Source organism: Ictalurus furcatus, chromosome 19 (assembly GCF_023375685.1).
Source record: "Ictalurus furcatus strain D&B chromosome 19, Billie_1.0, whole genome shotgun sequence".
Classification (NCBI taxonomy): domain Eukaryota; kingdom Metazoa; phylum Chordata; class Actinopteri; order Siluriformes; family Ictaluridae; genus Ictalurus; species Ictalurus furcatus.
Genome location: NC_071273.1, coordinates 26,854,012 through 26,870,487, shown reverse-complemented (window position 1 = coordinate 26,870,487; position 16,476 = coordinate 26,854,012). Strand labels below are relative to the sequence as shown.

General features: G+C 45.5%; 1 protein-coding gene across 2 annotated transcripts in view; it reads left to right on the top strand.

The window, feature by feature from the left end:
• The window catches only part of ccdc107 (coiled-coil domain containing 107), an 18,788-nt gene extending 2,531 nt beyond the window's left edge, over positions 1-16,257 (top strand). The window contains exons 2-6 of one of the 2 annotated variants that reach the window (XM_053650527.1): positions 9,770-9,972; positions 10,103-10,175; positions 10,307-10,397; positions 10,481-10,560; positions 15,629-16,257. In XM_053650527.1, coding sequence (XP_053506502.1) covers positions 9,770-9,972; positions 10,103-10,175; positions 10,307-10,397; positions 10,481-10,560; positions 15,629-15,972 — 791 coding nt within the window. In that variant the 3' untranslated portion in view covers positions 15,973-16,257. Of the gene's footprint in view, positions 1-9,769; positions 9,973-10,102; positions 10,176-10,306; positions 10,398-10,480; positions 10,582-15,628 lie in introns of both variants that reach the window. The other variant, XM_053650526.1, reaches the window with a different exon arrangement.
• Positions 16,258-16,476: the final 219 nt, after the last annotated feature.

Sequence of the window (16,476 nt, the reverse complement as noted above, 5' to 3'; positions counted from 1 at the left end):
GTGTGTGTGTGTGTTACGAAGTGTCGGGTGTGTGTGTGTGTGTGTTACGAAGTGTCAGGGTGTGTGTTACGAAGTGTCGGTGTGTGTGTGTTACGAAGTGTGTGTGTGTGTGTTACGAAGTGTCGGGTGTGTGTGTGTTACAAAGTGTTGGGGTGTGTGTGTGTGTTACGAAGTGTCAGGGTGTGTGTTACGAAGTGTCGGTGTGTGTGTGTTACGAAGTGTCGGTGTGTGTGTGTTACGAAGTGTGTGTGTGTGTGTGTGTGTGTGTGTGTGTGTGTGTTACGAAGTGTCGGGGTGTGTGTGTTACGAAGTGTCGGTGTGTGTGTGTTACGAAGTGTCGGTGTGTGTGTGTGTGTTACGAAGTGTCGGTGTGTGTGTGTGTGTGTGTGTTACGAAGTGTCGGGTGTGTGTGTGTGTGTGTTACAAAGTGTTGGGGTGTGTGTGTGTTACGAAGTGTCGGTGTGTGTGTGTGTGTGTGTGTTACGAAGTGTCGGGTGTGTGTGTGTGTGTGTGTTACAAAGTGTTGGGGTGTGTGTGTGTGTTACGAAGTGTCAGGGTGTGTGTTACGAAGTGTCGGGGGTGTGTGTGTGTGTGTTACAAAGTGTTGGGGTGTGTGTGTGTGTTACGAAGTGTCAGGGTGGGTGTTATGAAGTGTCGGTGTGTGTGTGTTACGAAGTGTCGGTGTGTGTGTTACGAAGTGTCGGTGTGTGTGTTACGAAGTGTCGGTGTGTGTGTTACGAAGTGTCGGGGTGTGTGTTACGAAGTGTCGGTGTGTGTGTTATGAAGTGTCGGTGTGTGTGTTACGAAATGTCGGGTGTGTGTTACGAAGTGTCGGTGTGTGTGTTATGAAGTGTCGGTGTGTGTGTGTGTGTTACGAAGTGTCGGTGTGTGTGTGTGTTACGAAGTGTCGGTGTGTGTGTGTGTTACGAAGTGTCGGTGTGTGTGTGTTATGAAGTGTCGGTGTGTGTGTGTGTTACGAAGTGTCGGGGTGTGTGTGTGTGTGTGTGTGTGTGTGTGTGTTACAAAGTGTCGGGGTGTGTGTGTGTGTGTTACAAAGTGTCGGGGTGGGTGTGTGTGTGTGTGTGTGTGTGTGTGTTACAAAGTGTCGGGGTGTGTGTGTGTGTGTGTGTGTTACAAAGTGTCGGGGTGTGTGTGTGTTACAAAGTGTCGGGGTGTGTGTGTGTTACAAAGTGTTGGGGTGTGTGTGTGTGTGTGTGTTACAAAGTGTCGGGGTGTGTGTGTGTGTGTGTGTTACAAATTGTCGGGGTGTGTGTGTGTGTGTTACGAAGTGTCAGGGTGTGTGTTACGAAGTGTCGGTGTGTGTGTGTTACGAAGTGTCGGTGTGTGTGTGTTACGAAGTGTGTGTGTGTGTTACGAAGTGTCGGTGTGTGTGTGTTACGATGTGTCGGGGTGTGTGTTACGAAGTGTCGGTGTGTGTGTGTTACGAAGTGTCGGTGTGTGTGTGTTACGAAGTGTGTGTGTGTGTTACGAAGTGTCGGTGTGTGTGTGTTACGAAGTGTCGGGGTGTGTGTTACGAAGTGTCGGGGTGTGTGTTACGAAGTGTCGGTGTGTGTGTGTTACGAAGTGTGTGTGTGTGTGTTATGAAGTGTCGGTGTGTGTGTGTTACGAAGTGTCGGGGTGTGTGTTACGAAGTGTCGGGGTGTGTGTGTTACGAAGTGTCGGGGTGTGTGTTACGAAGTGTCGGTGTGTGTGTGTGTGTTACGAAGTGTCGGTGTGTGTGTTACGAAGTGTCTGTGTGTGTGTGTTACGAAGTGTGTGTGTGTGTTACGAAGTGTCGGTGTGTGTGTGTTACGAAGTGTCGGGGTCTGTGTTACGAAGTGTCGGGGTGTGTGTTACGAAGTGTCGGGGTGTGTGTTACGAAGTGTCGGTGTGTGTGTGTTACGAAGTGTGTGTGTGTGTGTTATGAAGTGTCGGTGTGTGTGTGTTACGAAGTGTCGGGGTGTGTGTTACGAAGTGTCGGGGTGTGTGTGTTACGAAGTGTCGGGGTGTGTGTTACGAAGTGTCGGTGTGTGTGTGTGTGTTACGAAGTGTCGGTGTGTGTGTTACGAAGTGTCTGTGTGTGTGTGTGTGTGTTACGAAGTGTCAGGGTGTGTGTGTGTGTGTTACGAAGTGTCGGGGTGTGTGTTACGAAGTGTCGGGGTGTGTGTTACGAAGTGTCGGGGTGTGTGTGTGTGTGTGTTACAAAGTGTCGGGGTGTGTGTGTGTGTGTGTGTGTTACAAAGTGTCGGGGTGTGTGTGTGTGTGTGTGTTACAAAGTGTCGGGGTGTGTGTGTGTGTGTGTGTTACAAAGTGTCGGGGTGTGTGTGTGTGTGTGTGTTACGAAGTGTCGGGGTGTGTGTGTGTGTGTGTGTTACGAAGTGTCGGGGTGTGTGTGTGTGTGTGTGTTACGAAGTGTCGGGGTGTGTGTGTGTGTGTGTGTTACGAAGTGTCGGGGTGTGTGTGTGTGTGTGTGTTACGAAGTGTCGGGGTGTGTGTGTGTGTGTGTGTTACGAAGTGTCGGGGTGTGTGTGTGTGTGTGTGTTACGAAGTGTCGGGGTGTGTGTGTGTGTGTGTGTTACGAAGTGTCGGGGTGTGTGTGTGTGTGTGTGTTACGAAGTGTCGGGGTGTGTGTGTGTGTGTGTGTTACGAAGTGTCGGGGTGTGTGTGTGTGTGTGTGTTACGAAGTGTCGGGGTGTGTGTGTGTGTGTGTGTTACGAAGTGTCGGGGTGTGTGTTACGAAGTGTCGGTGTGTGTGTGTGTGTTACGAAGTGTCGGTGTGTGTGTTACGAAGTGTCTGTGTGTGTGTGTGTGTGTTACGAAGTGTCAGGGTGTGTGTGTGTGTGTTACGAAGTGTCGGGGTGTGTGTTACGAAGTGTCGGGGTGTGTGTTACGAAGTGTCGGGGTGTGTGTGTGTGTGTGTTACAAAGTGTCGGGGTGTGTGTGTGTGTGTGTGTGTTACAAAGTGTCGGGGTGTGTGTGTGTGTGTGTGTTACAAAGTGTCGGGGTGTGTGTGTGTGTGTGTGTTACGAAGTGTCGGGGTGTGTGTGTGTGTGTGTGTTACGAAGTGTCGGGGTGTGTGTGTGTGTGTGTGTTACGAAGTGTCGGGGTGTGTGTGTGTGTGTTACGAAGTGTCGGGGTGTGTGTTACGAAGTGTCGGGGTGTGTGTGTTACGAAGTGTCGGGGTGTGTGTTACGAAGTGTCGGGGTGTGTGTTACGAAGTGTCGGTGTGTGTGTGTGTGTGTTACGAAGTGTCGGTGTGTGTGTTACGAAGTGTCGGTGTGTGTGTTACGAAGTGTTGGTGTGTGTGTGTGTGTTACGAAGTGTCGGTGTGTGTGTGTGTGTGTGTTACGAAGTGTCGGTGTGTGTGTGTGTGTGTTACGAAGTGTCGGTGTGTGTGTGTGTGTGTTACGAAGTGTCGGTGTGTGTGTTACGAAGTGTCGGGGTGTGTGTTACGAAGTGTCGGTGTGTGTGTGTTACGAAGTGTCGGTGTGTGTGTGTTACGAAGTGTCGGTGTGTGTGTGTTACGAAGTGTCGGTGTGTGTGTGTGTGTGTGTGTTACGAAGTGTCGGTGTGTGTGTGTTACGAAGTGTCGGTGTGTGTGTGTTACGAAGTGTCGGGGTGTGTGTGTTACGAAGTGTCGGGGTGTGTGTTATGAAGTGTCGGGGTGTGTGTTATGAAGTGTCGGGGTGTGTGTTATGAAGTGTCGGAGTGTGTGTTACGAAGTGTCGGTGTGTGTGTGTGTGTGTGTTACGAAGTGTCGGTGTGTGTGTGTTACGAAGTGTCGGGGTGTGTGTGTTACGAAGTGTCGGGGTGTGTGTTATGAAGTGTCGGGGTGTGTGTGTTATGAAGTGTCGGGGTGTGTGTTATGAAGTGTCGGGGTGTGTGTTATGAAGTGTCGGGGTGTGTGTTACGAAGTGTCGGAGTGTGTGTTACGAAGTGTCGGTGTGTGTGTTACGAAGTGTCGGTGTGTGTGTGTGTGTGTGTTACGAAGTGTCGGGGTGTGTGTGTTACGAAGTGTCGGGGTGTGTGTTATGAAGTGTCGGTGTGTGTGTTACGAAGTGTCGGGGTGTGTGTGTTACGAAGTGTCGGGGTGTGTGTGTTACGAAGTGTCGGTGTGTGTGTTACGAAGTGTCGGTGTGTGTGTGTGTTACGAAGTGTCGGTGTGTGTGTGTGTTACGAAGTGTCGGGTGTGTGTTACGAAGTGTCGGGTGTGTGTTACGAAGTGTCGGGGTGTGTGTGTTACGAAGTGTCGGGGGGTGTGTGTGTTACGAAGTGTCGGGGGGTGTGTGTGTTACGAAGTGTCGGTGTGTGTGTGTGTTACGAAGTGTCGGTGTGTGTGTGTGTTACGAAGTGTCGGTGTGTGTGTGTTACGAAGTGTCGGTGTGTGTGTGTTACGAAGTGTCGGTGTGTGTGTGTTACGAAGTGTCGGGGTGTGTGTGTGTTACGAAGTGTCGGTGTGGGTGTGTGTGTTACGAAGTGTCGGGGTGTGTGTGTGTTACGAAGTGTCGGGGTGTGTGTGTGTTACGAAGTGTCGGGGTGTGTGTGTGTGTTACGAAGTGTCGGTGTGGGTGTGTGTGTTACGAAGTGTCGGTGTGTGTGTGTGTTACGAAGTGTCGGTGTGTGTGTGTGTTACGAAGTGTCGGTGTGTGTGTGTGTTACGAAGTGTCGGTGTGTGTGTGTGTTACGAAGTGTCGGTGTGTGTGTGTGTGTTACGAAGTGTCGGTGTGTGTGTGTGTGACGAAGTGTCGGTGTGTGTGTGTGTGACGAAGTGTCGGGGTGTGTGTGTTACGAAGTGTCGGGGTGTGTGTTATGAAGTGTCGGTGTGTGTGTTACGAAGTGTCGGGTGTGTGTTACGAAGTGTCGGGGTGTGTGTGTGTGTGTGTGTTACGAAGTGTCGGGGTGTGTGTGTTACGAAGTGTCGGTGTGTGTGTGTGTTACGAAGTGTCGGTGTGTGTGTGTGTGTTACGAAGTGTCGGTGTGTGTGTGTGTGTTACGAAGTGTCGGTGTGTGTGTGTGTGTTACGAAGTGTCGGTGTGTGTGTGTGTGTGTTACGAAGTGTCGGTGTGTGTGTGTGTGTGTTACGAAGTGTCGGTGTGTGTGTGTGTGTGTTACGAAGTGTCGGGGGGTGTGTGTTACGAAGTGTCGGGGGGTGTGTGTTACGAAGTGTCGGGGGGTGTGTGTGTGTGTGTGTTACGAAGTGTCGGTGTGTGTGTGTGTGTTACGAAGTGTCGGTGTGTGTGTGTGTGTGTGTTACGAAGTGTCGGTGTGTGTGTGTGTGTTACGAAGTGTCGGTGTGTGTGTGTGTGTGTTACGAAGTGTCGGTGTGTGTGTTACGAAGTGTCGGGGGGTGTGTGTGTGTGTTACAAAGTGTCAGGGTGTGTGTTACGAAGTGTCGGGGGGTGTGTGTTACGAAGTGTCGGTGTGTGTGTGTGTGTGTGTGTTATGAAGTGTCGGTGTGTGTGTGTGTGTTATGAAGTGTCGGTGTGTGTGTGTGTGTTATGAAGTGTCGGTGTGTGTGTGTTATGAAGTGTCGGTGTGTGTGTGTTATGAAGTGTCGGGGTGTGTGTGTTATGAAGTGTCGGTGTGTGTGTTATGAAGTGTCGGTGTGTGTGTTACGAAGTGTCGGTGTGTGTGTTATGAAATGTCGGGTGTGTGTTACGAAGTGTCTGTGTGTGTGTGTTACGAAGTGTCGGTGTGTGTGTGTTACGAAGTGTCGGTGTGTGTGTGTGTTACGAAGTGTCGGTGTGTGTGTGTGTGTTACGAAGTGTCGGGGTGTGTGTGTGTGTGTGTGTTACGAAGTGTCGGGGTGTGTGTGTGTGTGTGTTACGAAGTGTCGGGGTGTGTGTGTGTGTTACGAAGTGTCGGTGTGTGTGTGTGTGTTACGAAGTGTCGGTGTCTGTGTGTGTTACGAAGTGTCGGGTGTGTGTTACGAAGTGTCGGTGTGTGTGTGTGTGTGTTACGAAGTGTCGGTGTGTGTGTGTGTGTTACGAAGTGTCGGTGTCTGTGTGTGTTACGAAGTGTCGGTGTCTGTGTGTGTTACGAAGTGTCGGGTGTGTGTTACGAAGTGTCGGTGTGTGTGTGTTACGAAGTGTCGGTGTGTGTGTGTTACGAAGTGTCGGGGGGTGTGTGTGTGTGTGTGTGTGTGTTACGAAGTGTCGGGGGGTGTGTGTGTGTTACAAAGTGTTGGTGTGTGTGTGTGTGTTACGAAGTGTCAGGGTGTGTGTTACGAAGTGTCGGGGGGTGTGTGTGTGTGTGTGTGTGTTACGAAGTGTGTGTGTGTGTTACGAAGTGTCGGTGTGTGTGTGTTACGAAGTGTCGGGGTGTGTGTCTGTGTTATGAAGTGTCGGGGTGTGTGTTACGGAATGTCGGGGTGTGTGTGTCGGCGCCCTTCACTCTGTCATTCCCCCTAAGCCCCACCCCTCTCAGACACGCCTTCCGTTCTCAGTCATTCCCCCTAAGCCACACTCCTCTCAGACACGCCTTCCGTTCTCTGTCATTCCCCCTAAGCCACACCCCTCTCAGACACGCCTTCCATTCTCAGTCATTCCCCTAAGCCACACCCCTCTCAGACACGCCTTCCATTCTCTGTCATTCCCCCTAAGCCACACCCTCTCAGACACGCCTTCCATTCTCTGTTATTCCCCCTAAGCCACACCCCTCTCAGACACGCCTTCCATTCTCAGTCATTCCCCTAAGCCACACCCCTCTCAGACACGCCTTCCATTCTCTGTTATTCCCCCTAAGCCACACCCCTCTCAGACACGCCTTCCATTCTCTGTTATTCCCCCTAAGCCACACCCCTCTCAGACACGCCTTCCATTCTCTGTCATTCCCCCTAAGCCACACCCCTCTCAGACACGGTCTGCAACAGCAAGGGAAATGCAGCCAAATATTAAGAGCCTGTTCCAATACTTCTGCTCATTTGAATGTTGGGTGGTGTTCCACCAGAGGTGCTGTGTTCTTCACCACATCTACACGTAAATATCCGGAAATGAAACGAAACATCGATCGTCTCATATGCTTATCTTTTCCTTTCAGAAAGAGACAGAGACAGACAGAGAGAGAGATAGAGAGAGACCGAGAGAGAGAGACAGACAGAGAATGAGAGACAGACAGAGAGAGAGACAGACAGAGAGAGAGAGAGAGAGACAGACAGAGAAAGAGAGAGGGAGAGAGACACGGAGAGAGACAGAGAGACGGAGAGAGACACAGAGAGAGGGACACAGAGAGAGGGAGAGAGAGAGAGAGACAGAGAGAGACACACAGAGAGAGAGAGGGAGAGAGAGAGAGAGACACAGAGAGAGAGACACAGAGAGAGAGAGAGAGACAGAGAGACACACAGAGAGAGAGAGGGAGAGGGAGAGAGACACAGAGAGAGGGACACAGAGAGAGAGAGGGAGAGAGAGAGACAGAGACACAGAGAGAGAGAGACAGAGAAAGCGAGAGAGACACACACAGAGAGAGAGAGAGACAGAGACACAGAGAGAGAGGGAGAGACACAGAGAGAGAGAGAGAGACAGAGAGAGAGCGACAGAGAGAGACACAGAGAGAGACACACACAGAGAGAGAGGGAGAGACAGCGAGAGAGAGACAGAGAGAGAGAGACAGAGACACGGAGAGAGAGAGACGGAGAGAGAGAGAGGGAGACAGAGAGAAAGAGAGAGAGACAGAGAGAGACAGAGACACAGAGAGAGAGGGAGAGAGAGAGACAGAGAGAGACACAGAGAGAGAGAGAGAGAGGGAGACAGACAGAGAGAGTTTTTTGTTTTTTTTTTTACTTTTAAGACACCTTTATTGTGTTCAGTTTGGGGTATATTTACATATCTATATTTTTAAAAATCATTTTTTCCATTTAAATGAGAAAGGAAAGAAGAAGAAGAAAAAGAACCCCACAAACACCCTCCAGTGAGAAACCCAAAAAAACTTTTTCAGGTCTACTATAAGTCCGTTGTAGTCATAAAGTCCCAATTCACTGCGCATCCATTTCTAAATTATAAGGTCAACACACGTCAGTTCCCCTCTTGCGGCTGCTGTCCGTTTCCTCTGTCTGTAGCGTCTCCTTGGTGACATTACACCCAGGGTGTGCTGTACAGATTTGATGAAGTTTCTCCTGTCCGGGAAGAGTTTTGTCAGTAAGATATTGCGCTTTCCTTTCGTCAGTTCTAGAAACCGGTTGATCTGTTCTGTGGTGTAGAACTGTTCAGGTTGTTCTGGACAGTTAAATGAGTGTGGTTGATCTGGGGTGACGTCTTCCTCCTCCGTGTCTGTGAGGGGTTCCTCTCCTGTAGCTCCTGCGCTGCACTCTGGGCCCAAGTCCTCCAACATCTCGACATTGTGCTGTGGTTGTTTGGATAATTCCTCCACCTTGTCCATCTCCTCCCTTGTTGTTTCCTGGTCATCTTCATTGTTCTCGATGTTCTTGTCCTGTGGGTTCTTCTGTTGCGGTTGTACGGAGTCACTGTCTCCGACAGCGATAGCGGTGTAGGGTTTGAAATGAAAGCTGTCTGCGGTGTTGTTGTTGTTGCTATCATGGACGCAGGTGTCGGTGTTATCACTGGGTGCTGTGATTATTTCAGTGGTGTTGTGTTCGTCACTGACCTCTTCCTGCTGTGACCTTTGTGTGTCGTTACCCCTCTGCCCCAGGCTCCTGTGCTCCAGTGTTCTCCCACTGACTGTCTCCACGCTGCTGCTGCTGCTGCTGCACCCCGGGCGTGTCTCCCCCGGAGCTCCCTGTCTGCACCGCTCTGCGTGGGCAGCTCAGCCGTTTATGTCTGATCTCCCCACACCCAAAACACCTCGGGCGAAAACGGTGTAGCTGCTGTTGCCGTGTTTACACTTGAAGTTTATATCCAGTGTTTGTTCTCGGTTGTTGATAAACATATAAACCTGTCTCTGGAAAGACAGGACGTGTTTCACCGCGGAGTTCTTACAGCCGAGCGGGATATCCGTCATGGGACTGGCGAACTTTCCGAAGCGGGCCAGCTCCTTCATGATCAGCTCGTCTTTAATGAAGGGGGCACGTTAGAAACAACGACCCGCGTCGCAGGGGCAGAAAGAGGGGTGACGTGTAGCATGACACCTTTCAGCCATATTCCACTTTCACACAGCGTGTTGGCAGATCTTTCTTTTTTCAGGAAAATCACCACCGCTTTGTTCATTCGGGAGGCGGAGTAGATGTTCTCACTCCCGACCTACATCCCACCGCCAGCAGAACCTCCTCCACCTGTTCTCCGTTCTCTGGTACACACCTGACGCCACGGTGGAGAGACAGCGTTTCCCCTCCGGCCTCAGAGGCCATGGCGTCCTGCTCACTCTCACCCACTCTCAACTTTCACCAACCACCGATAACTCAATAACTTAACATTCAATACATTAAATGAAAGAAAAACAAAAAAAGCAAACTCGCGAAAAACTTTGGCAAGACGCCAAACCGGTCTCACGCCCTCCACACACCACGCTCACTCCAACACCACGCATGCGCAGAGAGAGAGAGACAGAGAGGGAGAGAGACAGATGGAGAGAGAGGGAGAGAGACAGAGAGAGAGAGAGAGGGAGACAGAAAGAGAGCGAAACAGGGAGAGAGAACAGAATAATACCAGAGTGTGTTGTTGTGATGAGTTGTTTGTGCAGTGAGGCGTGTGTAATGTTTTTTAATAAGTGTTAAACACTAATGAAATGTAGCAGGTGTGTGTATAGTGAGTGTGTGTATGTGTGAAGGTCAGGCTGCTGTGTGCTCATGAGTGTACCTGTGTGCGTGTGTGTCCTGCAGCCTCTCACTCTGGCCCCACCCCCAGCCCCGCCGCCCCTCAGCGTGGCCCCCCTGACAATGTGCAGCAGGTACAGCGTCTGGTGGAACAGGAAGTGAGGAAGGAGAAGGCCAAAATCAGCAGCAACAATAAGGGCTACGTGTTCACGCTAATGCCGCTGTACGCCGTCGGAGTCGGACTGTTCGCCGCCTACAAGTTCCTCAAGGTCACCTCAGTGCCATTAATAATGATAATAATGAACATAACAGTAGTAATAATAATAATAATAATAATAATAATAATAAAAATAATAATAAAAAACGTAGTGTTGATGGAGGTGTGTGTTGTGTGTACAGATAAAGTCTGCAGACGACACACGCGCTCAGAAAGAGAGAACCGCCCGAGGACTCCGCAAATCTGAGGAGACAGGTGTGTGTGTGTGTGTGTGTGTGCAAATGGAGGGAATGTGTAAGGACAAAATGATGACCCAGACAGAGCGATGTATAGATGTTGTAAGTGAAAGTGTGTGTGTGTGTGTACGTACGCGTGTGTGTGTGTAGAGAATCAGCTGAATGAGCTGGAACAGCGTTTAGCTCAGACGGAGAAAATGCTGAACTCCATCCTCACACAACTCGACCCTCTGACTAACTGGTAAGTACACACACACACACACACACGCGCACACAGCCATAGAAGTGTGTGTTCAATAAGTGATGATCTGTGTGTGTGTGAAGTGTGAAGTCGGTGGCGATGGAGCAGAAGAATGAGATCATGACCCAGCTGCAGTGCATCAGACACCTGATGAAGAAACGGGGTATGCAATACGCACCAACAGGTACACACGCACGCACACGCATGCACACACACACACACGCACGCACACACATGCACTTTTTAGAATTTAATCAAACTCTAGTAAAATGATCAAAGTGATTACTTCTTCAAAAGTCTGCTACAAGAGTGTGTCAAAATGAATCAGTTTTCACGACTCACTGAATCATTTAGTAAGTGACACTGAGTCGAATAGTGACGAGACGTGAGGTTTTATCATACACCGACTTGCTTGTTAAGGAATCAAATGATGCAAATGAATAAAATTGTATTAAATAATGATAAGGTCTCAGATTTACACCCTGTTATTAAAGCCAGAGAGTGATTCATTATGGAATCAATTCCGAATCAATCCAACTGCTGATCCACTGAACCATGTATAAACATGGTGTGTATTTTGGGTTCATAAGTCTCTCACAAACATATATATATGTGTGTGTGTGTGTGTGTGTGTGTGTGTGTATATATATATGTACGGTGCATCCGGAAAGTATTCACAGCGCTTCACTTTTTCCACATTTTGTTGTGTTACAGCCTTATTCCAGTATGGATTAAATTCATTATTTTCCTCAAAATTCTACAAACAATACCCCATAATGACAACGTGAAAGAAGTTTGTTTGAAATCTTAGTAAATTTATTAAAAATAAAAAATAAAAAAAGCACATGTACATAAGTATTCCCAGTGTCAGAGCACAAACCAAGCCATGAAGTCCAAGGAACTGTCTGGAGTTCCTGTCGTTTTGGAATAAGGCTGTAACATAACAAAATGTGGGAAAAGTGAAGCGCTGTGAATACTTTCTGGATGCACTGTGTGTGTGTCTGTGTATACATTTATATATCTCACACAGAAAATGTTTTAAAGACGTAATTTCTATAATTTTTAGTAATATACTGAACGCTGGCTCTGGGTTCTCTGTGCTCAGATGATTTTTATGATTTCTGTTTAAAGATATTAAAGATATTCACCTAAGAACAGGCTGGGCGATGTGATTGAAATATCACCATACCTCAGGACATGTCTACTATACCCAATGCATATCACTATATATATATATATATATATATATATATATATATATATATATATATATGTGTGTAAAATGTATGTATATATGTATGTGTATATATATAAAATGCATACTGTATTTAGTAAACAAAAACAAAACCGTTACACTGAGTTTTTCATGATACTTTCCTTTAATGTCTACAAAGACCAAGAACATTATGCTAAAAAAAGACGAGGAATCAGCGACGTTCTTTCAGTACCATTTAATTTATAATGATCAACTTTTTAAATTGGACGGACCCGCCCCGTGTCCAAATCACATGATGTCATTTCCTGGGAATAACTCTGGAAAGACAATCTTTCTTATGATGCATAGTTAATGTCTGTATAGACGAGTAAGCAGGGATATTTTCTTTTAAATATTCTACAGAAGTATTTACTTCCTGTGCACACGTTACTGTAAGAATTAGCGGTGCAGGTAAGCGACGCAGGTAAACATCTCTTCAGCTGAAAAACGTGAAGCAGAAAAAGGTTGGGAAAGAATTAGGTGACTTATCACCTTGGCTTCCAGTAGGAGGTTTTTATCTACTAAAGTTCCAGCTGCTTCTTGTGTGAAAAGAGGACGATGGAGACGATCTGATTTGAGGAACACGTGAAGAACATCATCCTAAAGGGGAGTCGATTCACTCCGGGGAAAACCTGTGAGTACACACACACACACACACACACACACACACACACACACACACACACGTGTGTATACACTAGGGCTGCACGATTATGGCCAAAATGATAATCCCGATTATTTTGATCAATATTGAAATTATTTTTAACTCGATTATTTATCATGATTATTCATTGAATTTAGTGACAATAAATGTGAAAGTGCAATAAAAATATGTCAAGTTTTCTCATGCCACAATATAACACACAAGCAGCCATGAGAAAACTTGAGCTGGTCAATTATGACAGAATTTGGGAACATAGTGTGAGCCATGACACATTAATTTACCTTCTGATAAACTACATTTAATATTTTCAGTTAATTTTACAGACTGTATGCAAAAAACAACCGTTAACCTGTTTACCTTGTAAACAAATACAATAAACATCAATGTTCAGTGTTTGAAGTCTGCTCCTCTTAAATATATTTAAAGCTACACTATTAGACATTTCCACTGTCATGGTTCTGGGCTGGAGTCAGTTCTCGAACCGCTCTGTGTGTATTGTGTAGATATCTGAATAATCTCATATAGGATGCGATTGGGTGAGTTCATTTACCAGTCAGATGCAAAGCGCTTTAGTTTAATGGTGTTCATTACTGATGCTCTGATCAGGATTTTTACAGCCGATACCGATCCAGATACCAATCTTTTTTTATTGAAACTTTAATCAGGAGGTTTATCATAAACAGTTAAATGTAAGCTCTCCGCTCATGGTCACTGTTAATTGAATTAAAATAATAGCAATGAGATACTGTTGGTTAATTGATAAATAAACAAGCATAACATATTTATTTTTAAATATCTTGAACAATAAAGAGTCCTAATTAAAAGTAGACTAACATAAAAATGATCCATATTAGGAAAAAGGCTAATAGACTTCTAATGAAATAGCGAACTAAGCTTAATGTTAAATTGATATTAAATGCAACCCATAGTAATTAAACATTATTTCATTTCTCATTTTATTTATATTTTATGAAGTTATTATGATATCTATTTTTTACATTAAATGATTTATTTATAACTAAGCACATTTTCTGTCTTTACATTTTAGTAGTTTTATTTTTGTTTGTTTATCAGTTTTAGATTGGTTCCGCAGTACAGTGTTGTCATGTCTGCTGATAACATTGTATTTTTTGGGGATTAAATCAAAACATGGAAACTGGAGTTGACTTTTCTAGTGATATCTGGCAACCGTAAGTTTAAATGGAGTGAATTAGAGTTAGTGAAGGAGATGGGCAGTGTACTGTATGTTTACAGACTGAACCGTTGCTGCTCTTGATTATTTAATAAAGAAGTTTGAATTAAACCCACCTTGTAGTGTTAACATTATTATTAATTTACTCCGCCCGACGCCGCTGTGTCTACACGAACAGGTGAAAGTTCAGGTCATTTTGCGGGATCAATAAAAGATGGCGGTTTGTGAGATCGGGAAGTTGAAGCAGATGATGTACAGAGTTACTCTCTTCATCATAATGGCTTCTCTGCAGTATTTACACACTTGTTCAGTTGACTGAGGAGATGAAAAGCAGTGTGAAAGTAACTGTTGCGCGGTGTAGATGTATTTTGGACTTCCTGTAGTTTTTATTCTGATTGTATTATACAACTCCGAACAGGTCACTCGCACCGGTGTGAATAAATATTTATTCACAGTCGCACAAAATACTTTTCAGTCGCAAACGCGAGTGAAATGGTCGCACGGTCGGTGTGATGACGTTTAATGTCCCCGACAACCTCTGTAGTGCCATTTAGTATCATGTTAATGTCATGGTTTCTCCTCGCGCAAAGCTCTGGAACTCGACGCGAAACTGGCAGCTCGAGCGCTAAAATGCTATCCCCATTTCCGGGTTTTGGCATTACAAAATGACGTCAGCCTTGCGCCGCTCTATGGTGATTGGCTGTAAGTGTAGGAAGCACTTGAATTGATCTGCAGCGGAGTTTTCTTTTAGCGGAGGATGAACTTTAAACGTCAATATCGCAGTCGATCATGTTCATTTAATTGTTGGCCGTCAAAATCATAATCGCGATCGATATTCCATTAATTGTGCAGCCCTAGTATACACAAACATGTACACACACGTACATACAAGTACACGCACATGTGCATACACACACGTACGTACACACACACGTAAACTTGTACACACACAAGTACATGTACACACACGTACACACACTCTTTATTCACATTTTATAAGGAAAGTGGCTGGTCATTTGTAAACATCTTTGAGTGCAAAAGAAAAAAAAATTAACAGTGTCAATCTGTGTGTGTGTGCACGCGTATGTGTATGTGTGTGTGTACAATATAAAATGTAAATATATATTTTTCTATTCCTATGTCTATACAGCGCTGATGGACAAGGCCTGTGATGTGCCTCAGGACTGGCTGTGAGCAATGGCACAGCTAACAGGACACTGAGATTAGAGGACGGATCACACTGAGGAAACTTCTGTGACTGATCTGTTTTATTTGTAAATACTTCACTAGTTATTTGTTTTTCACTTCTAAAGTTTATATTTTGCATTTATGATGTTGAAATAAATTACTTTAAAAAACATTTCATCTAGCTTGTTTTCTTAATTTATTAAATACAAATGTGAGTCTTTAATATGTTTATCTTATTTGTGGGTGTGGAAGCACTTACATCAATACAGTATCTTATATTGAAAAAATAACCAAATATTCTTAAAGCTGAAGTTCAAAACATTTTATGATGGGTTAATACAGCAAAATAATATCTATGGCAAAACGTTTAAATTCTTTTTAAGACTTCAAAGGGTTAATAAATTTTTGAATATACGTTACCATAGGAACGATGTCAGAGCAGTGTATGGTGTAATTATTTATCGTGATCTGGATATATCACCCAGCCCTAGATAAGAACAATAATATCCGTATGATATTTATCCAAATTCCAGCTGTGCCTTTGGGTTACTGTGACCACGGAGGTGTGAAAGCAAACCAGATGGGTTCTCCTCCGCCTCAGCGCGGTTCTAACCTCGAACCACCAAAAAGATTCTCTACATCACACAGCGCTAATTCATACACACAATCAAACCATTATCTTACACACCTCAGATATGTCTTTAATTTAGTTTAACTGTGTGTGTGTGTGTGTGTGTGTGTGTATGTGAGAGTGAGAGTGAGCGTGTGTGTGTGAGAGTGTGTGTATGTGAGTGTGTGTGTGTGTGTGTGTGAGAGAGAGAGACAGTGTGTTTGCACTCTTCTGTGTGAGAGTGCGTTCTTGTGAAGAAAACAGAACACATCACCTCTGATTGGTCGAGACGTTGACCCCGCTTCCTGTTTGTGCGTTTCAGAGGCGTCGTGTGAGCGTAACCTTGACAACCTCATCGAGTCGCTGAGCACCATGGAAACCCTTGGCACGGAAACGAGCACCAAACCACAGACAAACGGCGGAGAGGAGAGCGACTTCAGCATGCCGTTTCTGGAGGAGGAGCGTGAGGATGGAGTGGGCGGGGCTACTGAACGTGACGAGGAGATGAAAGAGGAGCATGATGAAGTGGGCGTGGCTACAGAGGAGCATGATGTGGATTTGTATAATGAAGAGCAGGGCGGCAACACGGATGAAGAAGAGGGCATGGCTAAAACATGCCCGGACGAGTTGGGGGTGGGGCTTCGCAAACGCAACAGACACGATTAGACCTTTTTATGTTGACGTTTTATGTTTATTTTTTTTAATTTATTGAATGTGACATGCTGTTAGAGCTGATACAGTGATGTGTAATGTTTTACATCATTTTATCACCTTTTAATTGAGTTTTTAAAAATCTTTTTTTATATTGACACAAAGTGCTTTAATGAAAGAAAAGGTTTATTATGTAACGTGTGAAAGAGCAAGCTGCACGATAAATGCTAAAATATATGCTTTATTTTACATTGAACTTGTGATTTTTGTAATTATATTGCAGATTCAGGAGCAGAAGAATTTTATTGCACTTTATTATTTTATCATTTCAAAGTCTTTTCTTTTACACTTGCTACCTAGCTCATTACATGCTAGCTAGCTTTAGCTAAACTCACTAACACTGAGGTCGATTATGTTTAATTTAAGAAGATGAAGATTGTCGTCTTGATTAAAGATACGATTCGTTATTGAGATAAAAAGACATTTTCTACTCGATCTACAAGGCTAGTATAGCTAACA